Source organism: Pichia membranifaciens (assembly GCF_001661235.1).
Source record: "Pichia membranifaciens NRRL Y-2026 unplaced genomic scaffold PICMEscaffold_4, whole genome shotgun sequence".
Classification (NCBI taxonomy): Eukaryota; Fungi; Ascomycota; class Pichiomycetes; order Pichiales; family Pichiaceae; genus Pichia; species Pichia membranifaciens.
In genome coordinates, this window is record NW_017566985.1 from 1,009,109 (window position 1) to 1,035,158 (window position 26,050).

Here is a 26,050-nt window from a genome sequence, read left to right on the forward strand (position 1 = left end):
ACAGGAGGAGAAGAAAAGTTCTGGTTCAGGGTCCAGCCACAGCGTGAGGAGCAGCAGGTCAGGAGGAGAACAGGGCAGGGCCAGGGGCCCTGGAGCAAGCAGGGGGCCCGTGTCAACAAGCCCGTTGATTGTGGGCATGTCCACGCTGACGGACTACGACCTGTACAACCAATTGGGCCAGGGAACGTTTGGGGTGGTGACGAAGGCCCGTCAGAAGTCGTCAGGCAAGCTTGTGGCCATCAAGAAGTTCATCGTGAAGGACAAGAAAGAGGGTTTCCCGATCACCGCGTTCCGCGAGATCACGATCATGAAGAAGCTGAAAAATATCAACGTGTTGCAGATTGTGGACATGATCCACGAGAAGGACGGCTCTTTCTTCTACACGGTCTCGCCCTACATCTCGTCCGACTTGAACGGGCTACTGAACAACCCGAGAATAGACCTCTCCCTCCCGCAGATTAAGTCCCTCATGCAGCAGATCCTGCAAGGCATCAACTACGTGCACCAGTCGGGCTACCTCCACCGTGACATCAAAACCGCCAACATCTTGTTGGACCACTTCGGCATAGTCAAGATTGCAGACTTCGGCTTGGCCCGTCTGTTCCACGGCGAGCCCCCGGCCACCGCAGACTCGCCACCGGGTGGAGGAAAGTTTGAGTATACCGGCTTGGTGGTCACGCGTTGGTACAGACCACCGGAGTTGCTTCTCGGAGACCGGAAATACACCACCGCAGTGGACATGTGGGGGATAGGATGTGTTTTCGGCGAACTCTTCAACAAAAAACCGATTTTGGAAGGCCGGTCCGACGTGCACCAGGCAGAAATCATCTTCATGTTGCTTGGCTCCCCGACCCCGGAAAACTTCCCCAACTGCCATCTGATCAACAGGCACGGCATCGACTTGAAAAATAACTATCCACGGACTCTAGAATCATCCTTCAACACATTCATGCCCCCAGATGCCTTGAAACTCCTTGCTGGAATGTTGACTCTCGACCCAATGAAGAGGTACAATGCGCTGAAATGTCTAGAGTCGCCATTTTTCACAAACGAGCCTTTACCAAGTGATCCTGCAGAGCTTTCAAACCTTGAGGAATCTCACGAGTCTGACGTCAAGCGTTTCAAAGAGGAGGTAAAAACTCTTCCAGCATCAGCTACTGTTGCATCTGCTGCAGCACCAGCAGTATCTGCAGCAAAATCATTTGCAGCCAAGGTCCCGGCACAGCCGCCAACAAACAGAGTGAACAACTCGTTGAACCACAGCAAGTACGGAGCCGACGCTCCAACATATATGAACAGGGACGATTCTGCCTCGAACTTGGCAACCAACTTTTATTCCGAGAGTAACAGTAATACAGCTAGAAACTACTCATCTCATTTGCCGAACGACAGTTACAGTCACATGGAAGACCCCGGCTATCATCAGTATGGACACAGATTACCGAAACGCCATCAATCTCACTACTCGGATAACTATCGTGGTTCTAAGAGGTCGTACAATTATGGACCTTCGGGATACAACAACGGTTATCGATATCAGAACGACTATATGTATGAAGAGGATTATTACTACGACCGCAGAAAGAAGTTCAAGCCGAGGTACCCATCCGAGGCTGTAGAGAAATCACACCCGTATCCAAATGAATCAAAAGAAGACGTTTTCAGCTCCTTGGCGAGCGGGAAAGACTTGTACGGCACTGGCAGTACAGGAGATACAACAGGATTAAGTGCATTAACAAAGGTGTTAATGAAGCAAAAACAAGTCACAGCCGCCAAAAGCTCAAAGGGACCAACCGATTCCAAAGCATCAGGTCCGACAGATACCAAGGAAAAAGAAAACGATTGATTTCGACAACCAGCCTTTTCTATTTTGTAACATAATTTATTTCTATAGATCTGAAACTCATTCCTCAGAAAAAGAAGATGAAAAAAAAAACATGTATTCCGTACACACTACCTATTTGTAAGCTGGATCTTTTGTAATTGCGTTAGTTTCCTACTTGCCATTCTGAACAATACAATGCTGAATACTGTTGAACCTCCAGTGACTATCCAAAACCACGCATTCTTCTCTTCGATGAAGTTCTCCAAATTCATACCATAACTAGCAGCCAAGAATAACAGGCTCGCCAGACACATGAGCGTTATGCTTAACCTCAAATTGAGCAACATCAAATCGTTTCTGTTGGAGTCTAATATGATGTTGATAATCTCCTCAGTCGTACGGACATCATTTACTCGGCTTTCGATTGTCTGTACAATTGCATCACAGTGTAGGGAATAACTTTCGAGGATCAACTCCACTTCTTGATGGTCATCCTTCGATCTTTGCGTTCCATTCAGTTTCTCTGTCAAATAGAGCTCTGATAATTCATCATCATGATCCAACATCTCATCGATCAAATCACGAATCAAGGTAGCCTTTTGAAGAAATTGGCTGAGTTTTTTGGAAACAATCAACAAGTACTTCAACTTCGCCAAATCTATATCATTCTCTAGCTCATGTAAAATACCGTTCACAACCGTCACGTGTATCTGCATCTCAATCATCAAATTGTCAATCACATCTGCAAAAATAGTCTCAAGCGCCCTTATTTCATAATCTAGATTATCGCCCTGTACATTCTTGAGTTTTTCACTCATGGTATTGACCAATTTGTTATCGGCGTATGTATTATCGTAGTTGAACAGAACAACAGAGTCAGACTTTATCAACGCTTTGATATGTAGTATACTTAAAAGAATACTTTTCTCTCGTATAACCACCAAAGGAACAATATCATCGTAACCTTTATCTATTTTCCTCAAGTCTCTTGGTAGTAAATCATGTTTCAGTAGCGATTGCGTTTTCTGGGCATCCATGGACATTACCCTATGTCGTCCGGTCTTATCGAAAAGAATACATCGTAGTAGTGATGGTGTTAGGGACGAGTGACCTGAAGGGTATTGAAACGACGACCCCGACGAGGCTGTATGGGCCAAAACCAAATCCACAGAAGCAAGGATGTCTGAAGGAAAATTGTTGTTTTGCTTGTAGTTCGAATTCTGGTTGATCCTTCCTGAGTTTGACCTCGATTCCGAGTTTGAAGAAGAATTGGAAAAACTCAATTGGCGTCTGAAATCTCGTACATCGAGAGACCCCGGACGGGATCCGTATTTGTGGAGCAAAGAAAATGAAAATCCACAAAGTCGCCTTTTTATCATGATCATTTTCAACTTGCTTGAGATCTACCCTGTGGTCCTTCAAGAAAGAATAGACTCCGACAGGATACAGGTCCAGTGTGAAGCAAAATATTGCAAAATCATGTTGCAAATTTACAACTCCCGCAAATCGCCCTAGATACCGAATTAGGAATAATTTTGTTTCAATTATCAATTTCTAGTTGTTTGGGTTCACTAAATGAGTCAAACATGATATGAGCAGCAGAGTTTTTTGCAATTACTTTTCACACAACCAGTAGCTTGCATTATGAGCCGAAAATTCAGTGCTGACCAGTTCTCTTTGTCGACTGAGCTTGGCAGGGGGGCATTTGGTGTCGTGTACTTAGCTCAAGACCGTGTCACACACAGACAAGTTGCTGTCAAGCAAATCGACCTTGAGTCTACACAAGATTTGTCAGAGATACAACAGGAGATTTTGATGCTTTCGACATGTCATCATAAAAATATCACACAATATTATGGGTGTTTTATGAAAGGCTACAAGCTTTGGATTATCATGGAATATCTGGGTGCTGGTTCTTGTTCAGATTTACTAACAGCAGGTCCTTTCAGTGAACAGGTAATAAGCTACATAGTTGGAAGAGTTCTAAACGCTTTACTTTATTTGCACGACAATGGGAAAATACACAGGGATATAAAAGCAGCAAATATACTAATAGGCTTGAATGGGGAAGTGAAGCTTGCCGATTTTGGAGTTGCAACCCAACTATCAAATAATCTCAGCAAACGTTTAACTTTTGTTGGAACACCATATTGGATGGCACCTGAGATTATCAAGCAGGAGGAATACAGCTTTAAGGCTGATGTATGGAGTCTAGGAATAACTGCTATTGAGATGGCATATGGAAAACCTCCTTTGACCGAATTTGATCCGATGCGAGTGTTATTCAGAATAACAGAGGGACCACCTCCATCTTTAGATTCTAGTTTTTCAGAATCTTTCAAAGACTTTACAGACAAATGCTTGATTAAAGACCCCGCAAAACGTTTGAGTGTCAAAGATTTATTAAAACATCCCTTTATAAAAGTGGGAGAGAAAACAAATAGTAAAGAGATTCGAGTCTTGCTGGAAAGGAAATGGAAGTGGGACCTGGAATCCGGGAACATCTCAAAACCATACTATACCCCTACAGAAAAAAATGAATCAAGTCTTGGTTCCAAAAGTGATGATCAGTCCGGCACCATAGCATGGAATTTGACGTTCAAAAATGACACTGTAAAGCACATTACAGAGTCAGTGAAGAATATAGACATTGTCCCACAGAGTCCTTTGCACGACTACTACAATCAAACTACCAACTCTGAACAACAGCAAAAGGAGGATGGTATGAGGAAAGGAATGATTGCTATACTAAATCAAACTTTTTCCAAAGTATCGCAAAAGTATAATCTCAGCACTTCTCAATACGACCAACTAGTTAAATACGAAACACTATTGATTGACTCCTTTTTTCTCAACCAAGATTCACAGTATCGTGATATGTTCAGCAAATTTCATAAACTATTTTTGAAAAGGATTATGAAAAGCGGAAACGAGGATTTACAAAAGATTGTTTTACCAAAATATTACCTTGCGGAAGTCAATCAACTAAAGGATTTGAAAAAAAAGGAGAAAGAGGTTGGAAATGTGGACTATGACCCAATTGAAGAATTGCTTCTTCAAAGATGGGCAGAGTCCTTTATTCACAAAAATAGCTCATTGTAAATAATTCAAATACACTTACACAAATAGTAAAAGTAAAATTACACAAATAAATTCGTGTTTCTTGGGGAAAAAAGTTAGACTCAAATGAAAAACAAAACAAAAGAAATGACTAAAGTCAAAAAAGTTAACCGTGAAGCACAAAGTTATTAGTAATATCCTCTGATAATTTCTGCTGAGATTGAAAGACTTTCGATATTAGCAGTCAAATCTACAATCAGCTGTTTAGGGATATGAACTGCCGTTGAAGAACGATGTGCTTCAAAACTTTTCATTTTCATATTTTTAGGCTCAATGACTTCTTCTGGATTATGAAATTCTTCAAAGGTAGGGGCAGCTGCAAAATTGAAATTTGTCTTCATTGAATCCTTGAAACTGGCGGCATCATGATATGTATCCTTTTTGATTGAGTTTGCTGATTGTGCTTTCAGAGCAGCATCAATTAAAGCTTTTTCAGCAGATTTACTCTTGCGTTTAGGGATAACATTGACAGTCGCAACTCCAGATTCCGATCTTAACAGTTTGAAAACATCTTTAAGTAGATTAATTTCGAAAGAACTCAATGTTTTGCTGAATCCCAGCTTGTTTTTACCTTCAAATTTTGATAAATCCTTTAACTCTTCGGCTAAGCGGATCAATTCTTTTTCGTGCAAGTTATTGGCTCTAACAAATCGCGTTAGAACAGTGGCATACTTATCACCGTACACTGCATCCACTGTTTTCTTGGAACTAAGTTTTTCTAGATCCGCTTTGTTTTTCCTTGGAATAGCATCAAACTCGATAAGATCTTTGGAAGCAAACTCTGGTCTCATGTGGTACCACTGATAAAACACAGCCAAAAGCTTTTCGGTTTTCTTCTTTTGTAACGATTTGAATACGTTTCTGATATGCTTTTCGACTTGGGTTCTATCAGAGCGATCAATCTTGATGGTAGTGACTTGTTGTGGCATGTTAAGTAATTGGTTGGTTTGTTGTTAAATGGTTTCTTATCTTCTGTGATAATTCACTACAGTTTTTACATTGTCTTGTTCCCTCGTATGTACTCTGACGGGTCAAGGATTGTCTGATTTATATAGTCGATGATGTTCCTATATGTTGCTTGGGTGGCTGGATTCATGAAAGTGACTTTCGCCAGTAATAAGCCAAACTGCCAACATTCCATTACTTGTGACTAGTCACAATTTACAAATTAGGAATATGAATATACTAGTCAGGCGAGTTGCTGGGTTTTCAAAGCAAAAGTATAGCTAGACGCTATACAGACTTCACTTGATTGATGGAGCAAAACCAGCTACTCTCAGGTTCTAGCTTTTGTCAGAATCAATGTTAGCGTACTAGATAAATGTATAAAAAATTGTGGAAATAGTTAGTCTCAAATTGTCTGCAGATAAGCATGCTAAAAGCCGAGGTTTCCCAATCTCGCTTGTAGTTCACGAATATGGTTACCCTTAGCCGAGCTTTCAACTTCGCCATTGTGCTCCCCTGTCGTAGAGCGTGTTGACAGATCAGCTGGTTTGGTTGGTTTTGCAGGTTTGCCGAGCTTTGCAGGCTTTGGTGGGGGCATTTTCTTTGAGTTTGAGTGTGTATCACTAATTTTTGCAGGTTTCGGAGGAGGCGTCTTTTTGGCTGGTTTTTCAAAAGAAGTACCCGCTGGAAGTGACAGGGCAGGTCTAGTGTATGGAGTTGATGCCACAGGTTTCGGAAAATCAGCTTTTGAGATTGCCTCTTGGGGGAATTTCTTTGGAGGTTTTGGAGGTTTATGTTTCTCTATAACCGGTTGGGGAGTGGACAACACCGCAGTATGACCAGAATTTGAAGAGTACGCATCAGAGACAGATGGTACACGATGAGCCAAAGGTGGAGGTTGGAATTGTGATATATCTGGAAGGTGAAATGGAACGGGTTGTGAATCTTCAGTTTGCCCTTCTGGTCTTGCAAGAGCAGCAGGTTGAGTAAAAGAGCTTTGAGACCCTGCTTCAACTTCATAAGAGGTCTCAGCTTCCACGCTATTCAGCTGTTCCACTGATCCGCTTTTGGATGGGGCAGCAGTAGGGAAGGTTGAATTATAAGGCGATATACTTTTCTCTGCCGTTCCTCTTGCTTTCTGTAACGACTGCTCTTTAATCTGTTTTAATCTATTTGCATCCCCCTTTCTTCTTTCATACTTTATCTCTTCCTCTTTCGTCAAACGAGCCCTAGGTGGTGGGGCACCAAATTTTTTCAAATCAAAATCCATTAAGTTGGTTTTGAATTGGGGTTCGACAATGACTTCTTCGCCTGGCTTTCCTCCGGCTTGATCTCTCCCGCCAGCACCACTGGTTGTATTAGTTCGTGCGGGTGGAAGCGGCTCAGATGTAGCTGTCCTGCTTGGTGGTGCAGGGTAGTATGAACTACGAGATGAAACATCAGCGGTTGGCGGTTGATTATATTGACCGTAACTGGAAGCCGAGGATAATGACTGATCATCCCTAACAGGAGGTGGTGGAGGAGAAGACTGTTGTTGCCCGTATGCAGCAGGTGGGATAATTCCATTTGCTCCACTCTGGCCTATCTGCTGTTGATATGGATTCGATACAACAGGCGGAAGTGTCCGAGCGGGAGGAGCCGGGTATGGATTTGCTCCTGCTTGCTGTGCCGCTGGGGCTCCGGGTGCTACATTCACGCTGTTGCTTGACTGCTGAGAAATATAGCCAGGCATTGATGATTCCGGTTGTGCTAGAGGCAGAGAGTGATATGGGTTTGTATAGCTCAAAACATCAGGCGGAGTTGGAAGACTACCTTGCTGAGCTACTGGAGGTTGCTGATGAGTTGGAAGTTGCTGCTGAGACGCTGGAGTGGGTAGGGGTGACTGTTGTTGTCCATAAGGCGTTGCCACTGGCTGCCCATATGGAGATGCAGTTGGTTGTTCATACGCAGGTGCTGCTGGCTGTTGTCCAAATAAAGATGCTTCCGGTTGGCCATACACAGGTGCTACCGGTTGGCCATATGGGGATGATGCTGGTTGCTGGCCATAAGGAGGAGTCGGGGGCTGAGGCAGCGGTTGCGTTTGCTCTGGCTGTTGACCGTATTGACTTGCAGAAGGTTGCTGTCCATAATGGTTTGCAATAGGCGGCGCTTGACCATACGGAGTCGCAGAAGATTGCCCGTACGGATTTGCTGATGATTGTCCATAAGGAGCAGCAAGTGGCTGCTGTTGCACATACGGGTTAGATGGCGGATATTGGCCTCCAGGTGGTTGCTGTCCGTAAGAACTTGCTGGAGGCTGTTGTGCGTATTGGTTTGCTGGCGCTGGCTGTGGTTGACCGTATTGGCTCGCCGGTGGTTGTCCGTATGGTACCGCAGCAGGCTGAGGGGGCTGCTGTTGATGTGATTGTCCGTATGGGGCAGCTGGAGTCTGCTGCCCGTACTCGGGCTGACCATACTGCCCATAGGGCTGAGGCTGTTGGCCGTAGGCGGGGTTCTGTTGTTGTTGTTGCTGTTGTTGTGCCTGACCGTACCCCGGATACTGGGGCTGGTAACCGGCAGCTGGGCCCCCTGCTGCGGTGTACCCAGGTTGCCCACCGGCCCCAACATGGTGAGGAGGAGGTGGAAATGATTTCGGATCTCTGTAGGTCATGGATCCGTAGCTGTTTGATTCAACAGCTGCTTCTTCTTCTTCTTCGCCTTCTGGTTTACTGCCTGGTTTCTTGTTGTTGTGGTTCTTGTACGCTGAGTAGCCTGCCTTACCCACGGCCGAGGTCGCTTTTCCAGCACCTTTCAGGACAGCCAAGCCACCAGACTTGATTGACCCTTTGTTATTTTCCCAAAAAGACATTGCCTGTGCGATTCACTGTTGCCCTGCAAGCCGTAGACCTACCAAGTGCAAACCAGTTCTCTTACTGAGGTGGCAGCTTCTCTTTGGGGCCGTGTCCGGATGGCTTCTAGCACCCCCCACAGAACAATGCTCTATCGAGGTTAGTTAGCAAATCACCCCCAGCAGGATTTCTTTCCACTGTCAACCGCGGGAGATCTGCAACACCTTCCTATCACCAAATGTAGTTCGGTTCTGGGCTTCTGTTGTTTATCTGTGCATATTCTCGGCAGGTGTTGGGCTGAGAAGCACTAGGGGACTCTGGAGGAAGCGACAGGCAATGTCGAAGATATTCATAAACCATGGTTTCAAGTGCCTGAGTATAACAACTCTCCCGAGTTTGGAGGAGCCGAGCGGGAAGGCTTCTGCTTCCAGAAAGGATCTACCTCGGATGATAATAGAGTCCATGTGTGCTGATGTGGAGAGTGTTTCGACAGCGAGGCTGTTGAACCAAATTGCAAGTGTGGTTGTGTCGAATGGGCTGTTTACATCTGCGGAAATGTCGAGGAGCTCGTCGTTAGGAGGGTTGATTCCTTTGAACTCAAAGCTGTATTCTCATGGGTCGAATACAAGTGGACAGCCCGAAATAGAGACTGTTCGAAAACTTCTCGAGGTGAAGTTGAAGATCGATGATGTCGAGGACATGGATGAAGCTGGGGTTGAGGCAGAAACTGCCGAAAAGTTGCTTGCAGGACATTTCAGATTCCATCTCCCCGGCATAATACCGCCGCAGTTGGTGATTTTGGTAAGAAGCCCATCGAGACGTTCGGCAGATGGCGGTGACAGGCCCGGGAAGATGTTACTGTTCTTCCACGGAAACATCAAGTTTCTTCCGATATTCACGAGCCACATACAAGAGGGCTTTGACTGCACGATCACGGACCTTGTTCCCGACAACGCGACGTTACAGTCGTGCCTTGACTGGTGTGTGGTGCACGACACGCTGAGCTCGATAGGAAACATAGAGTTGTGGTTCGGCAGATTGCAGACGAAAGGGAAGCTTGGAACGATTGTTGTGCACATCGAAGAGAAGGACATGCTCGAGTTCAGGGACGCGTTCCAGATGGAGGACGGCACTGATGGGGAGGAGCTGTCAGCGGTACTGAACGAGTACCTCGCGTCGAAGACAAGCATCTCCTTCGACAAGCTCACACTCGTGAAGCTCAAATGCCAGCTGTTCACGCTTTCGGTGGACGGCAAGGTGAAGTTCTCTAGCTCCATGAGTCACCTCGGACAAAGGGCCAAGAAGGCCAAGGGCGACAACCGGTTGAGCATCTGGTGGATCATCCGCCGCCTATGCTTTGTGAATTAGCTGTATAAGAAACGTGTAAACTATAGAAAAAAAATCATCATTATGCACATGAAAAAGGAATAGGTGTTTATATATCATTAGATTTTGATTAGATTAGCCGAGCTGTGTGGGTATTGCTCAGTTCTTTACACTCTCTTCGGCGTCGCCCTTGTCTTTGCCCATGCCCTCGAGCTTCTCGAAGTCCACGTCGAAACTGCTGCCACACCCACAACTGCTCTTCGTCAAAGGACTCTCGATCACCTTGAATCCTTCCCCAATCAACTCCTTCACGTAGTCGATCTTAGAGTCTCTCATGATCTCCAGCGCATCTTTGTCGACAAGCAACTTTCCGCCGTTTCTTTCAAACAAGCTGTCTCCCTCGTCCGGCTTGTAGTCAGCGGTGCTTGTAATTTTCAAGTCGTACTGGAAACCGTGGCACCCGCCGGAGGAGACGACCAAGCGTAATGCGAGCTTCGGGTTATTGTCTTCCTCGGACAACGAGGTTAGCTTCTTCGCAGCCGAGTCCGTGAGGGCCAGCTGCAACGGCAGGTTGTTGTAGTCCGAGAACTGCTGGTTATTTATCTTTGTTGCTGTGAAATCCGATACTGGCGACAGCGTCGACTTTGTGAATTTCGTTGGCGAACCTGCCGTCGCCTGCGTTGCCGCCGTCTTGGGCGATTTGGCGCTTGCTGCTGCAGCAGCCGTGGACTGCAGACGTACCGCCCGAAGCGCCACGCCTCTTAAAGCGCTGTTTCTGAACATCATCATTGTTGTGTTCTAGGCTATATTATGCTGCACTGTGCTGGGACTGTTCCACAAGACCTTCTGTCAGAGTGAAACCCCGGATCAGAACGCCTGTATCAAAGGAATCCCGTTCTCTTGGCCTCCGAGAAAACGCATTATTAAGCAGCGACAGGCGCGGAAGCGAAACTTCCTCGGAGAAGGAGTCATGACAGGTAGTTACTAAGTATACAGAATGGGAGAAGAGAGGGAATGGTCACGATCAGGGCGACGACCACCATCACAGACATAGGTAGACCACACCGAAGCTGGCCAAACTGCCCACCAGCAACGACACGTTGATCAACAACGCCGTGAACGCCGCTGCAGCCTGCTGCTCGCCCTCGGTGTCCAACAGTCCGCCCACACACATGTAGCTGCTGCTGAACAACTGTCCGTTTGTGAGGCCGAACAAGAGCTGGATGAGGAGGTACCCGGTGTCGCCGACGCTGGACCCCCTGTTCTTGATGTTGCACATGAGAAACAGCGGGATGAAGACGACTCTCGCCACCGAATAGGCAATCAGCTTCTTCTCTTGCTTGATGAGAAAGTAGGGGCTTGCGCAGAGAATTCTCCCAAACAAGTCGCCGATGTTCCACACCAGGAACGCTAGAGGGATGAAAAGCTTTTTGGATATTGTTTGCGACTCCACGCTGGACGCAAAGACGGGGAAAATGAGCGTCAACGAAAACGTGAGAATGATGGTCGACTCGACATACTTGAGTTTCGCCCAAAGCTGGGCGAACCCGACAAACTCGGTATCGGGCTTGAACGCTTCTCCGGCCGCCTGCTCTAGCGTTTCTCCGGCCAACGCGTCCGAGGCGCCCGTAGTGTCGCCACCGGCCACGGGTGCGGCGGCCGAGGTGGAGATGGGCGTGTAGACACTTCTTTCGCTGTGCTCCATGAGCCAAAAAGACACCTGTGCCAACACCGCCATGAAAACACTGGTCAGGAAGTACTTGACTGCCTCAGCTGACCTATCAACTGAGATCTCGCTCTTTCCAACTTCGTGCTGCGCATTTAGGTCGATCAGCGGGTTGGACACCACCGCAATGATCATGGCGATCGAGGGCAACACCCCTGCGATGGCGTTGCCGACAACGGTTGCGTTGGCATAGAACGGCCCCTGTATGTTGACTAGCGCCATCATGCCCACCTGCGTTAGACACGAGCCGATTGACGTCAGCAACACGTTGAACATGACAAAGACGAAGTACAGCACCGTGAACCTTTCCGGCACCATCACCGACAACGTCATAACCAAGAATATGGCCATCTGTAGATAGTTTCCCGTCTTCAACCGTCCAGCGTAGTTAACGCCGTGCTGGCTGCGGGAGAGATAGTAGTTGAATACCGTCGACGTGATGGTGGACACCGTCATCATCGTCGACGAATAGTTGTCCGCAAGCGCTGGATGCGACCCAAACCTGTCATGGAAGTAGTCCGAGGCCGAAAGAAAGCAGTTCCAAGGCCAGAGCGATGCTATACCAGATAGCATGAAAGTTATGTACTTGATTGTTGATAAGCCGACAGACAGATGCAGTAGCGGCACACGCCAAACAACAGCGTCGTCTCTGTCAAACGGGACCTCGTTGGCGACATCCATTGCAAAACCTTTCTTGTATACAGTCGCCTTACGAAAAACTCTCTGTTTTCCCTGGCTGCCTTGCGGTTCCATTCTTCCGTCTATCTCTCCACCCAGACCAATACGTGTAAGTGTAGGAGAAGAACTCGACAACAGTACGGCTGAGCATTTTTTTTTCAGGAAAATTGGGCCGATCGTCCCAATTTTCCGTTGGCCGAGATATTTCTGCTTCTGGTAAGTCTGGAGATATTCTGTTCAACATATGCCACCGGAGATTCCACAGAACATTGCAGAGGACACACAAGAACAATCTCTGCTGGTGAAGCTACGCCAGTCGGCAAAGTAGACAGATGTTGGCCTTTTTACTGGAAGATTGGCTTACCAGTGACCCCCTTCTTACAGCAACCTCATTTACATGCGAAAAAGATGCCACATTTATATGCTATGGTAAGGAAACTTGTCCGTGCCGTGAACAAAACGGTCCATCCCGATAGAATCTACATGTCTGCAGACATCTCTGTTCACTCCATTGAAACCGCGTATTCCCCAAGAAGGAGGCAAGAGCAGGAGGCTGACGAGAGAAGCGGGGTCTGCATATACACTGGCTCAGGATACCCTCTGTTCGAGATATATCGAGATCCAGCCCCAACATCGCTTCCCTCCTTCTCGTGTTCCATTGGCGGGAAGGCGTACGATACAGACTCAGCTTTAACATGTGCTTCTACCCTTGGCACAAATGCGACTCCGGTTTACAGTGCTAGCGATATCGAAGACTTGACCGATGACGAGGGGCCAAACGAAGGGGACGACGACGACATGTTGTATAGTAATGGCTTCCCTCTTTTGAGAGTGTCGATACGAGCAAAAGGTCGACCGGTGCACAACACAACGTCGGACAGGCTAGATCTAGGGACGATTCTGGAGGGAATGGACGTGGGGAATGCCGAGGAAAGTAACGACCAGAGGAGAATAGCTGAGATTGCCGAGGAAGAAGCAGGCCGGCAACAGCAGCAGCGAGACGAAATCCGAGCCTACCAGATGGAGTTTCCAACCATCTTCGACGAGGACTTTGTGGAGATTCTACTTTCGGAAGAGGTGGTGTTTGACCCTCTGACCAACACAAGCATTATCGAAGAGCAATTGCTGGTCACTCAGCACCCGAATTTTATCGGTGTTTCGTTCCAGCCCTACACATACACGCATTTCAACCACGGCGAGGAGAATAATATGCATGCGGAAGCAAACATTAACACACTCCCCGACCTGAACTCCCCGGAGTACTACAGTTTGCAAGAACAAAGGTATCTCACCATGCAATTTCGCCGGTACAAGAATGGCTGGAGACCTAGTAGCAGAGTCTTGTACCAACTAGAAGACAATGAGATAAACCGGCTCCACAATTCCGGGTCCACAATCACTGTTGGCATATTCAACAGAGTAGACTTTCACAACAATCGTTTGGTTATGTTTATATAAACTTTATAAAAAAGGCTAGAAAGAAATGGATAGTACACGGTTACACAGAATATATAAAATACAGTGCGAGCTAGTAATAAAAGAAGCTTTTTGCATGAACTGTTTGCTTTAACTCGACCTCACACTAGGATTCAGTGTTCAAGTAGATACAACACTGAAACCAATGGTGAACAAATATAGCACCCTCGCAGACTTTTCCGCAACATCATCTCTGATATATACCGTCAACGGCAGACCCATGAGCTGAACCTTTACGGAAAACTTGTGATAAGGAGACTTGAGAAAAGAGAACGGAAAAGAATATCGGAGAAGTCCAGCACAAATGGGAAAAATAATGTCACCGGATTCATAAGAATATTGCTACAGCTATAAGGCTTGGATATTGGATAGGGGTATATAAAATGAGAGTGTCTATATTGTTCTATGCTGATTAGCTGTATACAGTGTATATTCGTACATATTAACTGCTATTTATATCATTTTGAGTTCTCGCAGTACGTTCTCAAACTCGAAAGCCGTGATAATCATACGTGGGTCGGTGTCATCTGAAAGATCAAGGGTTCCATTGATGATGTCCCTCTTAAGCATGCTTTCACGAGTATACAAGACAGCATCTGTGACTCGGGGAATAAGATATATTCTCATATTTGATTTGTATCTGGGTCTAGCGATTTTCTTTTTGAGAAATGTAGTAGTAACAGGATCTCCGTCTCTTCCAAACTGGTTAGAGCTATCATCCGAATTTTGGTCCAATTCATCCAGGTTTTCTCCTCCAAACATCCGGAACATTATTTTGAGGTCAAACTCATCGTCATCCAGCCACCTATATCCAGGTTTGATGGTTTCCATTTTCAGTACAACAGATCCCGTTTTCTCAAAAGCCGCTGCACGAGTTATCCGTAGAAAGGTATATTCTTCAAGCCCGAATATCTCACGGACGGCAGTGTCAACTGATTTGTACACTAGACTGTGATCTTCCTCAATCCCAATGGCATTGGGAAAGGAAGTGTGCCTTGGAAAAACAGGATTCCTAGTTGTGCTATCATTTTCGTCATCTTTTTCGTTTGTATCCAAAAAGGTGACAGCCTGTGTCTTACCGGGAAAGCCCCCTCCACAATTCATCCCGTTGTCAGGGGTGCCGGTCTGTTGTGACTCTTGAAAGTTCGCATAACTTACGGAAGATGTTTTGAAACGCCAATCAACGGACTCATTGAACAGCAACTCTTCATACGCCTTGTTATCGTCCAGAATTCCTCTTTTCAGAACCTTGAATTTTTCTCGTATATTTTTATTGAAAGCAGGTATTTTCAAAGGATGAGAGGATGGAGGTGATAATGGCGAGGGAGAAGATATAGAGGACGGTGAAGTTGACAAGTGTGATTTGAGTTCAGAAAGGTCGATGTTTTCTGTCACCAACATGCTGTAGAGAGTAGGTAGGTTTGGAACTAGCGTGAGTCTCACTTTTGTTTTCGGGGTCAAGGGTCTTCCTATTGTTCTTTTAGAGTTTCCCTTCGTGTTCATCATTGGAGGAAACGGGGGGTTGCTTTTGGATTCCTTGTACTTCCCTGACACATGCTTAGTAGCGTGCAAAGACTGTCTTTTCCGTTTTATTTTTTTGAACAATTTCTGCTGGAACTCTGCTCTTTTTGTTATGTCCTGTGTGTCAGAGAGCTTGATGTCTTTATTTCTGTGTGCAAGCTTGACGAGTGTGGGGACCTCCTTATGTAGGTCAAACTGAGGAGAACTAAAGAGGTATTCGGGAGAGTTTGGATTCGTTACCAGGGTTCCCGTTTTGAAGTTTTCCAGCAAAGGCATGGTTTTGCGAGAGATGCTATTCTGAGATGAGGAACTGCAAGTTGCAATAGCGGATGACGAAGGTTTGAGATCGTCGATATGAGGGGCTGCTGAGGTTGTTAGCTGGCGATCGTTGATTCTGAACATCTGATCCAACTTTTCAAAGTCCATCGTGAACTCTTGGCTGTAGCTGTGGTTCAAAGACACGTTGTTGCTGCTAGCCAATTGGCCAGGGTACCATGCAGCGCTCACCGGGGCCAACAGCGAGGTGTTGTAAGTCTGCGGACCGGAGAAGGGCATCGAGGAAGGCATCATGGCAACGGTTTCTGTGTTTGCCGCGTCGTAGTTCATGTAATGCAGAGAGTTCAGCACCGTAGGATACGTCGGGTAGTCGAAGTACTGCGGTCTGCTGCTTTCGCCATGACCGCCCGGAGAGGAAGACTCTTTGTCGGGGTTGTCGCAGATGAGCCCGTTGTAATAGCTGCTGCCGCTGAACTCACTGGCGTGGCCGTTGCTGCTGCTTCTGTTCATGGTTTCCGCCTCTTTCCCGCTGTCGTGGGTGGTCTCCTCGTTACCGAAGCTCTGCTTCGCCTTGTCTGTGTCTGACCCGAGAGGGCCTGCCGCCGCCGCAGCGGCTCTTGCTTGTGTTGTGGCTAGCATCGACATTTGCGTCCATGGAGGTGTTTCGACTGCGGTATGCGGGTGTGCAATCCATGCAGACACTGCTACGAACCGCCAGACAAGTCCAGATGTTGCGGCTTCCACACAACAGATGGGAGCAGGGTTCTGGAAAACGTGCTACGGTCCAACGACGCCAAAACGAACCAGAGCCATCTTTGCCTCTGTGCGCTGTGCCCCTTCACACCGCCACCGTTGCCACTCCTCCGCTATCCGCAGCTTCTTTTCGTCTCCGGCCTCTAGACACCTATTCTGCTTTGCAACAGCTACTCCGACCCGCCGAAAAGGGTAACTCTGTCAAATTGATTACCCCAAAACGGCAACTCCACCAGGCACATGGCCCATGTGGGGGGTTGCCCTGTCCACCCGTGCACCGTCCGCGCGCCAAAACGTGCCCCATAACATGTTTTTTCTCTCGCCAACACTGCTCTGCCCGACGCCCGCAGCCCGGGCAAGTTCCAGCACCACCCCCGCGCACAGTAAACGTCGCACAAAAGCCCGTTTTGCACACAACCTGCTATGTGCACTGCCGCCCTCGCCGCGTATCTTCACGAGAAGAGGGAATAAAAACGACACACGGTCGGCCAAATCACGTGAAAACGGGTCGATCGACCCAAAAATTGTTTTTTTGTGTTTTTCGCATTTTCGGCGTGTTTTCTCTGGAAAATGCTCAGCGATCGAGGGTCAAGAAAAACACAACACGTACAGAGAGACCATACACGTCGTCTGTTGTTATTGTTGGACAAGACAGGAGAGAAGAAATAAGCGAACCTCCGTTCTGGCCGTGTTTCTGCAGCAAAAGACACACAGGAACGACACAGCACAGCAGTCCCGCACACAATGAAGTTCGGAATCTCGACATTCTTGTTCTCCCTGGTGTTCATAACACAGGCGTTTGCACACATCGCCCTTCTTCCTCCTCGCGGAAAGGAGTGCTTCTACGAGACGTTGAAGAGCCAGGACGAATTGGCGGTGACGTTCCAAGTCGGTGACCGAGACAGAGACGCCACGGAACAGCTCCACTGCGACTTCTGGATCCAGTCGCCCTCCGGCAAGGTCCTGAAGACGTTGACGGACGCCTCGCACGGCTCGGTCCAGATCAAGGCGGAGGAAAACGGTAAACACGTGTACTGCTTCTCGAATGAGGACTCGAACATGCAGACCAAGGACGTGTCCTTCAACGTCCACGGCGTTGTGTACGTCGATGTCAACGACAACTCGGGCGACAACTTGGAGTCCAGCATCAGAAAATTGCTAGAGCTAGTCTACGACGTGAAAAACGAGCAGAACTACATCGTCGTCAGAGAGAGAACTCACAGAAACACTGCAGAGTCCACCAACTCGAGAGTCAAGTACTGGTCCATCATCCAATTGGTCGTCATCATTTTCAACTCTCTCTTCCAGGTCTTCTACTTGAAGAGATTTTTCGAGGTCAAGTCCGCCATCTAGGCGCTCTCTTTGCTCCCCCTTTCTCTCTGAACCCTTCCCTTCTTCCTCTTCTCTTCTATATACAGTTAGTCATCTCACATGTACACATACATACATAGATACATGCATAGTGGTGCTTACCCCCAACACGATAAACCTGTACACCGCCTGGTCTCTCTGCCTCTTACCCCGTCCTCGCCTCCCCTTTCCCTCGCCATACTGTAAAATCCCGACATGTCTGGGAAAAGCGATTATATCTCGATTGGTTCACCTGCCTGTAGTCAGACATGGCTCATCTGGATTGTTGCATTCAAAAAGGCTTTTCCGCACGAACCGTCCCTTCCCACACTGCAAATCCTCTACACACACACAATGTCTGAATCAAAGGCGTTCCCAACTCTCACACCAGTGCAATTCTCCCCAAACTTGCTCGACTCGTTGGATAAATCGACGGACTCAACAGTAACAAGACAACAACGCCAGTCTCAAGCCATCTCCGCACAGGTCGGCAAGCAGCTTGACGAGTTGTTGAGCGAAAAGGCAGAAAAGTTGGACAAGACGATCGAGTCCAAGCTGTTGGCCCCAGAGTCAGACAAGCAGAAGCTCCAGGGTTCACCTGAGCTCAACGCCAAACTGGACTCAATCTACAATACCCTCAAACAATCGGCAGAAGCCAAGGTTGCCAAGTCTCCCTCCGTGTTGGCAGCCGAAAAGGCTGTCTCCCAATGTCTCTTGAAGAACAAGGGCACTCCGCTCAATTGCTGGGACGAAGTGCAGAGCTTCAAGAAGCTTGCCGGCAACCCTTAGACCATGTTTGGCTGATGGTGACTGCCGCTCGAACAAATCATCAATGCAGTTGTCTTGAGTTGCAGAAACTTATTTATTTATTTGTTATACTTTCCTGTTTTTCCCTCCTCGAGTCATACACACATACACACAAACAAACCGATATACTATCTGCTTTCCAGTAATATATAGAATATTTCTAATAGATTAGCTGCCTTTCTCGACCACCACTCAGACCCCCACTCAGACCCCCACGCCCTTGTAGATCAAAACTAGGGCAGAGTCTCCTTCACTGCCTCCGGCTAATGCTGCGATTTTCTCCTTGCTGACCACTGTCACAATGTCGTCGTTGAACTTGTACCATCTTTCGCCAGTCAAATCCTCTTCGTCCCTGATGAAAGCTTGATAGTGTCCGGAGTCAGCACTAGCACCTTGATGAGCGATTATTCCGCCAAGCTCATACAAGCTAGAAGGATTTTCTCCCTCCTTATACCCGCCGTTAAGGTTCTTTAGCATCTCATTAAACTTGTCGTGGCATTTTGTCCTCATCTTCTTCATCTCTTCGTTTTGCTTTTCATACTGTTCCCTCGTAGTCAATTCTTGGCTAGGCTTGAACCTCTTTAACTGTCTATATTCCTCCTCGTTTTCTTTCTCAACCTGAGATATGGCGTCTCTGGCCTTGATCAGGTTTTCTCTTTCATTTGAGTCGACTAAATCCGTCACATCCAACTGGAATGGGAATTGGACCTTCCGCATGATCTTGGCCTTCTTGTTGGTCTCCCTTTTCCAGTAGAATCTAACAAAATGAACAGTCAAGTACTTTGGAAGCCTAACGATTTTCCTGGTAATCTCATACTTGGCATTCCTGTTCAAATTGTCACTGTGCTTTTCAATGGTTTCCTTCAAACCGTTTTTGAGCCCATCCATTAGAAAGTTAACATGACTGTTAATGTGGCAATTCAGCTTCAAAGACTCCTCAAAACCGTACTGAACTTCTTCGCTGGCATCCTCCAAACATCTAGTCTCAGTCTTCAACTCGATATCGAGGTATTTCTTTAGATTAGGGAATTTGTTCAACACAGCACTCAAAATTTGAGAGTATGCTTCTTCAGCATCCTGCTGCTTGTGAAATCCCTCGGGGGTTGTCTCTTGAAATTGAGGAAATGCATTTCTAGCAGACGCAAGCATATTCAACGGGACAACTTTTTTCTCATTGCCGGAATCCATTCTCTTGAAAAGCGCCTTGACGTTAGCGACCAATAAAAGCTCGGAGTCTTGAACAACCGTACCAAACTCAGTATTGCTCAACTGGTCTCTCAGTTCGGTAATGGTATGCAACAACTGGATACTCGAGTTTAGATAGCACGTGTTGCCCAGGTTGCTCAATCCTGACGGCGCATTGAGTAGATCAGCATTGACAAGAGCACCACTCTCCTTAGCTCTGTCTTCGATAAATTGAACATTGCTCACATCCTCCTTCTTGAGCACCTCCTCCAGTGGTGTACCTAAAACCATGACCGCCTGATTGGGTTTCAAACCAACTTTGCTCAGCTCAGCATCATCTTTTAGTGGACCGCCACGAACAAGGATCTTTTGTCTCTCCGGTGGAACATTGGTCAGGGATGACACCTGCATCTTCAATGTTAGCCCTGATTCATTTAAGTCAACATCGATAGGGTACACTTTACCAGCATGTTTGATCTTGATGGGTATGCTGTTGGACATTTTTTTTTCTAAGTAAGGTCAGTTCTTTTTGTTTTAATGTATTAGTAAAGTAAAAACTGCGATAGAGAAACTACAGAGGCAAACCGGAGGCGAAACGTTTCATATGAACTCCATCCTTCGATGCCATCTTTGCCACTCAGTTAAATCTACAAAAACACGTTTTTCATTATCCTGGCGCTCGGGCAAAAAAATGCACCACGGTTCACGTGACCTCAACATTGGCACTTATCTTAATTCCTTCCTCTTTCAACTGGTGGACGGGAACAACCGTCTCGATGGTGATCTCCGGCATGTTTCCCTCCGGACCAAAGGGAATCCCCCGAAGGGGGTCTTTATCCTTCAACAAGTATCGTAGGATGATCTTGCATCCGTCTTTTGACAACACCAACGAGTTTTCTGTACACTGCATCCCTGCACAGCATAATGGACATCCGAATGCACATGTACAGTCCTCAATGATCTTCAATGTTTCCTGCAGAACCATCTCGGCACACTCAAATACGCGGGAACTGAGACCATTACCAGCCTTGCCCCCCTTGTTATCAAACAAGATTAATCTAGCGGGTCTTTTTCTTTTTGTCTCTCGAGAAGCAAATTCTTTCTCCGGTGCCTTGCACTCACATGCGACTTCGTCATAACTTCCGATCGTAACAAACCTTGGCAGCACGTTCATGATTCCATGCTGTGCAGCATGGATGGCTCCAGCTAGATTCAGCTTGTGGTTCTTGATCAGCTCATTGAGTTCCTGCGGGAAATCAATCCAAACACCTTTGGATTTATACTTTATTGGCGGGTTATTAACCTCGACGGAGTCTAGAATCTTTCCCCGTTTATCGACCTTAAAAAACCCGAAAACTATACTGGTTTTCACAATGTTCCCAAAATAGATAGGGATTTCGGTCTCGTTGAGTGACCGCAGACGCTCAATGAGAACAGGATCCACATCGGTAAAGTCCCTTTGACTTGTGGTCCAATCCACATTGACTCGTTCAACGAGCGCATATTTCTCATCAACGTTGAAATCCTTGATTATATATGGTAGACCTTGATGAATGAATATTCCACCTTCGTATAGAGTGAATGTAGTCCTGCTAGCTTCAATGGTTTCAATGACCTCTTGATTTCCATTCCCACCTGTCGTGTCCACGACGGCAAAGCTGTCTTCATCAATGGCCCGTATAGACACCATTAATGGTGGGTATGGCAAGTAGGAATCATCACATGTCCACCTAGAAATATCGCCTTCCCACTTTAATTTATCTCTGATCAAGTTCTCATAAATTTCCCACGGTAGGCAGTTCCACCAATTTACCCATTCATTCGATAGCTCGTCATTTGGCACATTTTTTTCTTTGAACGCACATTGCAACTGACCTTCGGCAATCATCAAATTCTTTAGGTCAACACATAAATCTTCCCATTCTTTCTTTTCGACCAATTCATCGATCCTGTTGACATAAAACTGACTAACCGGATCGCCTCCGGCAACAAGAAGACACATACTATCTAGCCCTCTTCTCCCCGCTCTACCCATTTCCTGTTCAAAACCACTCAAACTTATTGGGAACCCACACATGAGAACGACATCAAGTCCACCAATATCAATACCGACTTCAAGGGCATTTGTTGCAACGATACATGTCAATCCACCGTTGAACATTTGATGCTCAATTTTTCTTCTATCTGATATACTGTAGCCACCTCTATAACTCATTATCTGTCCCAACAGAACAGGTTCGTCTTTCAATAAAAATCGAACTTCCTTCATAACAAGCTCCACAGTCTTACGAATGGTACAGAACACAATCGTCCTGATATTCAATTTCAAAAGCTCCACGATCAATTTTGCTGTATCCGAGATCATACTTCCTCCATGATCGAGATCCGGATTCCACCCAATAATATTTCTTGCACCACATGGTGATCCATTCAAACTCTCATCGATCCATACAATGTCATCGACTGAGTTCTCTAAACCAATCATTTTAGATAAATGCAAAGAGGCTTCGTTCAAGGTTGCTGAACTCGAAATGAACTGGATGGAATCGTTACCAAATAAAGAACAGGCACGGCGCAATCGGCGCAATATGTAAGCAACATTGGCACCAAAAGATCCTTTGTAGGTATGCAATTCATCGATTACCACATATTTCAAGTTTTTAAGAAACCTGGACCATGTTTTATGGTTTGGAAGCATAGTCAAATGTAGCATATCGGGGTTTGTAAGTATTACGTTGGCACTGTTTCTTATCGATTGGCGGTCTGTTTTATTAGTATCACCGTCAAATGTTTTGATCAAATCTCGATTTATGGAAGGTAGGTCGCCAATGAATGAGAGCAAAGCTCTATGTTGATCCTGTGATAAGGCCTTTGTTGGGAACAACAGTAGTGAGGTTGAGTTCTTATCTGTGAGCAGAGATTGTAAAATGGGTAGTTGGTAAATTAAAGATTTACCAGAAGAGGTGGAGGTTGTTGAAATGACGTGTTTTTGCTGGCTTAACACGGCTTTTATTCCAATCGACTGATGAATGTAGACATTTTCCATACCTTTTGATTGAAGTAAAGCTTGAAGATCTGGATGGATGTTGATTTCGTCGTAGAAGTTGGGATCGTAAATGGCCTGTTTGGAGGGGATTCGATGGGTAGAAGTCAAAGAAATTTGGTTTTTATAGAATGAGCTTTTTTTAAATCTCTCAATCAACTTCGGTATAGGTTCATGATTAGATTCGATATTAGTCTGGTTCATTTGTTCCATCGGGTTAATGAATTTCACTTTCTCGGGTATATATTTGAGTGAAAGGTTGTTTATGTAGTCTGCAGATCCAAGCATCTGTGTTTTGACAATGTTTCTAAAGGTTTTCCTGAATCTATTATCACGCTTGATAATCAGCTTTTTGACCTCCTCCGGTGTCATGGGCTTGTAAAAGTTATTCTGGTGCCTGGATTTGTTGCCGGAGTCGATAAACTCGATGACTAAGATCTGCTCATTCAGGCTCTCTGTATCGTTTTTGTCTATATCAAATATATCGGCCTCTTTTTGTTTAAACCCATCTTTCCAGGTGAAATGCTTCTCTTCCAAAATGAACTGGTTCTTATCAACGTACTCGAAAATCATGTTATGCGGGATGATGGACTTGATCTTGGCGACATCCTCGACTGTAAGCTCTTTCTCCAAAGACTTGGAAAGGTGCTCCTTAAAAAGATCGAAGGACGTTATGATGTGTTTCCGAGTTGAGAGAAAAGTGAAGTATGACACGAGCTTGAAATGGAGGGTTTCCAGAAATGTCAACTCGGGCGACGATTTGATGAGGTCTTCTACACTGATGTTAGAACTCTCATTAGCTTTGCGTCTCTTCTTATCCTGAAGTAATCTATTGTCTGACATCCCCTTAGTGTCTTGTGGGGTGTTCCTCTTACCCTCAAAGACTAAGATTGGGCATTAATCTGTCAAAGATAGGAACCGAAAGAAAGACTTTTTATCTTGTACGTGGTGATAGTGGTTGAGAATTACGTAAGCACACGGTGTGTCCAACTACCATGATGGGTCTGAATCATGTAGCTGGTTGTTTCTGAATTTTTTTATGCATTAAGTTACACAGAATTACATAGCTAAAACCTACTCTTCGTCGGAGCTTTCGTCTTCGTTGTCGTCCTCGTCCTCGGAATCCATGTTGTTTTCCATTTCCTTTCTTTCGAGCAAGGCCTGCAACTCTGCGTCTTCAGTGGCCGTGACGGCCTTAGGAGCCATAGCGACATCGCAGACGCCTCCAAAGCTCAAGATCACCTCGGACACCTTCTCGATGGCCTTGTTCAAGGACTCGATACCCATGTTTTTTTCTAGACTCTGTGTGGTTATGACGTACCTAGGGGCAGCAACCAACTTGACCTTGATCTGGTTGTTGTCGTCGGAGAGCGACTCTGCGGCAGCCAAGGCCTTCTTGATGGCGTCGATGCCCTCATAGGAGAAGCAGGAGACGTCGATGTCGGCTCTGCACTTTATCGCCTGCGGAGACAACCTTCTCGCAATGTTGGCTTTCAAGTCGTCCAGGATGTCTTTCGAAGGCGCGTGGACGTTGGGAGAGTCAAAGATGGAGGGGTTCGTGATGGAGATCCGGAACGCATCGAACGCGTGGCCGTACTCCTTGGCCAGCGGCCAGACTATGGTCTTGTAGAGGTCTTCCAGCGGGATATTGAATTTTTCGGCGCATCTTCTCAAGATGGAGTGCACGGCCTTGGACTTGTTGTAACGCTCCTCACACTGGACAATGTCTTCTGCAGAGACACGACGCTTCGACAAGTCGATGTACCCCTTCTCCTTGTCCACTCTGAGTACAACCGCCACCTCGTTTCTGCCCACCCGGATGAGCTTCTGGATCGATCTGATCCGTCTTCTCGAGAGCTCCGACAAGAGGACCATACCCTCGATGTCGTCGTACTCGAGCAATTTCACGTAGGCACCCATCTCAGCAATCTGCTGGACGTTCACCATCACCACTTCTTCGACTTCCGGGTACTTGTTCTCATAGAACCTGCAATGTGACACACTCATTTTTGCTGCTGTGGTACTTGGTGGCTCTTGTGGTATCTTAGGACCGTTCTGTTCTTCACCTGCTTCTCTTCCCTCTGCTCCCTTTCTTCTTTCTCATACATCCCATCTACTCAATCTGGAAAACTGCAAACTGGAAAATTTTCAGCACTGGCAGAACCTCTGCAATTTAGTGTGGTCAGACTATCGTCGCGATTTTCCCGAAACATGACGGACGGGGCCACAATAGACGGGGCCACAAGAGACCACGAGAGACAGGGTTGGCAGAGACATGGTTAGCTTAGAGATGGTCTCGGGGTCAGGACAAGCTGCTCCGTGGAAGACTACGACGGTCGCCGGGTGGCAGACAGATGGTGGAGAGCTCTTTTCTAAACTATGTATGCGTTTATTGAGTCGGGTGCGGTCGGCAGCCACGTATATATATAAGAAGCGCAGCAGCAGGCCGGGTCGGAGGGGCTCAGACCAACTGCTTTCTGGAGCCCTGGAAAAAGAACTTGACCACGGCGACCTGGAAGGCGCCCATGACCATCATCAAGCCGAGGTCGAAGATGGAGAACCAGAAGATTCTGTTTTCGGTGGACTTGACGGTGCTCTGGTTCCGGTTGTTTCTGGTCTTGTAGTAGTTGAGGGAGTGCTCGAGCAGGTTCAAGGTTCTCTCGATCTTGTTGACGGAGAGCTGCATGCCGGCCACTGCGGTGTTCTCGGTGGGCGCGTTGGGCAAGTTGGCCTTCATCTGGCTGGCCTCGTCCTCGTCCTCCACCTTGATCTCGAAGTCAACCACCTTCTCGGCAAAGGTGGACATCTCGTTGTCGAAGCAGAACTCGTACTCGCCCGTCTTGGCCGCCACGAAGGCGTAGTCGCCCTGTCTCTGCTTCTCCTCCACCACAATCAGCACCTGGTCCGGGCCCTTGATGGTGTAGTTGATGTCAAACGACCCGCCCGCCTGCACAGCGAAGTAGTAGCCGATGTTGGAGTCCGGCTTGTTATTGAACTGGTAGAAGCACTGCTTCTCGTTGGGAGCCAGCGTGAACGTCAAGGCCGTGGCCTGGGCAAGCCCCAGCCAGCAGCACATCGCAGCCCATCCAAACAGTAGTGCGCCAATCATCCTCGTGGTGTTTGTGTGTGTGTGTGTGTGTAGGTGAAGAAGCCTGTACCGAACACCTCCATCTCTGCAACCGACCACACCA

At 46.7% G+C, this 26,050-nt stretch overlaps 16 protein-coding genes across 16 annotated transcripts; 6 read left to right on the forward strand and 10 right to left on the reverse strand.

Moving 5' to 3' along the window:
- Positions 1-136: 136 nt before the first annotated feature.
- Positions 137-1,081, forward strand: PICMEDRAFT_21564 (hypothetical protein; the record flags this gene model as incomplete). Its single annotated transcript, XM_019162209.1, has 1 exon — positions 137-1,081. A coding segment is annotated over one exon (945 nt), but the record flags the coding sequence as incomplete, so codon positions are not given.
- An 872-nt stretch (positions 1,082-1,953) lies between these two features.
- Positions 1,954-2,868, reverse strand: PICMEDRAFT_59556 (hypothetical protein; the record flags this gene model as incomplete). Its single annotated transcript, XM_019163375.1, has 1 exon — positions 1,954-2,868. The coding sequence occupies one exon, from the start codon at positions 2,866-2,868 to the stop codon at positions 1,954-1,956; it is 915 nt and encodes a 304-aa protein (XP_019017078.1).
- A 534-nt stretch (positions 2,869-3,402) lies between these two features.
- PICMEDRAFT_53850 (hypothetical protein) lies at positions 3,403-4,927 on the forward strand (the record flags this gene model as incomplete). Its single annotated transcript, XM_019163170.1, has 2 exons — positions 3,403-4,376; positions 4,410-4,927. Exons 1-2 carry the CDS (start codon positions 3,470-3,472, stop codon positions 4,925-4,927), a joined length of 1,425 nt encoding a protein of 474 aa, XP_019017079.1. The 5' UTR covers positions 3,403-3,469.
- A 73-nt stretch (positions 4,928-5,000) lies between these two features.
- On the reverse strand, positions 5,001-6,252 carry PICMEDRAFT_148286 (hypothetical protein). The gene has a single exon (XM_019160555.1). The coding sequence runs from the start codon at positions 5,872-5,874 to the stop codon at positions 5,074-5,076; it is 801 nt and encodes a 266-aa protein (XP_019017080.1). The 5' UTR covers positions 5,875-6,252; the 3' UTR covers positions 5,001-5,073.
- Positions 5,826-8,856, reverse strand: PICMEDRAFT_17219 (hypothetical protein). Its single transcript, XM_019161516.1, has one exon. It carries the CDS (start codon positions 8,736-8,738, stop codon positions 6,321-6,323), a length of 2,418 nt encoding a protein of 805 aa, XP_019017081.1. The 5' UTR covers positions 8,739-8,856; the 3' UTR covers positions 5,826-6,320.
- Positions 8,856-10,145, forward strand: PICMEDRAFT_148306 (hypothetical protein). Its single transcript, XM_019160556.1, has one exon. The coding sequence runs from the start codon at positions 9,055-9,057 to the stop codon at positions 10,084-10,086; it is 1,032 nt and encodes a 343-aa protein (XP_019017082.1). The 5' UTR covers positions 8,856-9,054; the 3' UTR covers positions 10,087-10,145.
- A 106-nt stretch (positions 10,146-10,251) lies between these two features.
- On the reverse strand, positions 10,252-10,671 carry PICMEDRAFT_19891 (hypothetical protein; the record flags this gene model as incomplete). Its single annotated transcript, XM_019162146.1, has 1 exon — positions 10,252-10,671. A coding segment is annotated over one exon (420 nt), but the record flags the coding sequence as incomplete, so codon positions are not given.
- A 415-nt stretch (positions 10,672-11,086) lies between these two features.
- On the reverse strand, positions 11,087-12,451 carry PICMEDRAFT_35250 (hypothetical protein; the record flags this gene model as incomplete). The annotated part of the gene is made up of 2 exons (XM_019162931.1): positions 11,087-11,619; positions 11,731-12,451. 2 exons carry the CDS (start codon positions 12,449-12,451, stop codon positions 11,087-11,089), a joined length of 1,254 nt encoding a protein of 417 aa, XP_019017084.1.
- Positions 12,452-12,856: 405 nt separating this feature from the next.
- PICMEDRAFT_73452 (hypothetical protein) lies at positions 12,857-13,906 on the forward strand (the record flags this gene model as incomplete). The annotated part of the gene is made up of 1 exon (XM_019164480.1): positions 12,857-13,906. One exon carries the CDS (start codon positions 12,857-12,859, stop codon positions 13,904-13,906), a length of 1,050 nt encoding a protein of 349 aa, XP_019017085.1.
- A 362-nt stretch (positions 13,907-14,268) lies between these two features.
- On the reverse strand, positions 14,269-16,609 carry PICMEDRAFT_64325 (hypothetical protein). Its single transcript, XM_019163479.1, has one exon. It carries the CDS (start codon positions 16,364-16,366, stop codon positions 14,378-14,380), a length of 1,989 nt encoding a protein of 662 aa, XP_019017086.1. The 5' UTR covers positions 16,367-16,609; the 3' UTR covers positions 14,269-14,377.
- Positions 16,610-16,965: 356 nt separating this feature from the next.
- Positions 16,966-18,098, forward strand: PICMEDRAFT_17223 (hypothetical protein). The gene has a single exon (XM_019161517.1). The coding sequence runs from the start codon at positions 17,219-17,221 to the stop codon at positions 17,825-17,827; it is 609 nt and encodes a 202-aa protein (XP_019017087.1). The 5' UTR covers positions 16,966-17,218; the 3' UTR covers positions 17,828-18,098.
- Positions 18,099-18,178: 80 nt separating this feature from the next.
- PICMEDRAFT_73455 (hypothetical protein) lies at positions 18,179-18,613 on the forward strand (the record flags this gene model as incomplete). The annotated part of the gene is made up of 1 exon (XM_019164481.1): positions 18,179-18,613. The coding sequence occupies one exon, from the start codon at positions 18,179-18,181 to the stop codon at positions 18,611-18,613; it is 435 nt and encodes a 144-aa protein (XP_019017088.1).
- Positions 18,614-18,724: 111 nt separating this feature from the next.
- On the reverse strand, positions 18,725-20,418 carry PICMEDRAFT_148322 (hypothetical protein). Its single transcript, XM_019160558.1, has one exon. It carries the CDS (start codon positions 20,315-20,317, stop codon positions 18,836-18,838), a length of 1,482 nt encoding a protein of 493 aa, XP_019017089.1. The 5' UTR covers positions 20,318-20,418; the 3' UTR covers positions 18,725-18,835.
- Positions 20,419-20,573: 155 nt separating this feature from the next.
- Positions 20,574-23,597, reverse strand: PICMEDRAFT_26332 (hypothetical protein; the record flags this gene model as incomplete). The annotated part of the gene is made up of 1 exon (XM_019162443.1): positions 20,574-23,597. A coding segment is annotated over one exon (3,024 nt), but the record flags the coding sequence as incomplete, so codon positions are not given.
- A 336-nt stretch (positions 23,598-23,933) lies between these two features.
- On the reverse strand, positions 23,934-24,866 carry PICMEDRAFT_34595 (hypothetical protein; the record flags this gene model as incomplete). Its single annotated transcript, XM_019162896.1, has 1 exon — positions 23,934-24,866. The coding sequence occupies one exon, from the start codon at positions 24,864-24,866 to the stop codon at positions 23,934-23,936; it is 933 nt and encodes a 310-aa protein (XP_019017091.1).
- Positions 24,867-25,320: 454 nt separating this feature from the next.
- Positions 25,321-25,935, reverse strand: PICMEDRAFT_34291 (hypothetical protein; the record flags this gene model as incomplete). The annotated part of the gene is made up of 1 exon (XM_019162875.1): positions 25,321-25,935. The coding sequence occupies one exon, from the start codon at positions 25,933-25,935 to the stop codon at positions 25,321-25,323; it is 615 nt and encodes a 204-aa protein (XP_019017092.1).
- Between the last annotated feature and the right edge of the window lie 115 nt (positions 25,936-26,050).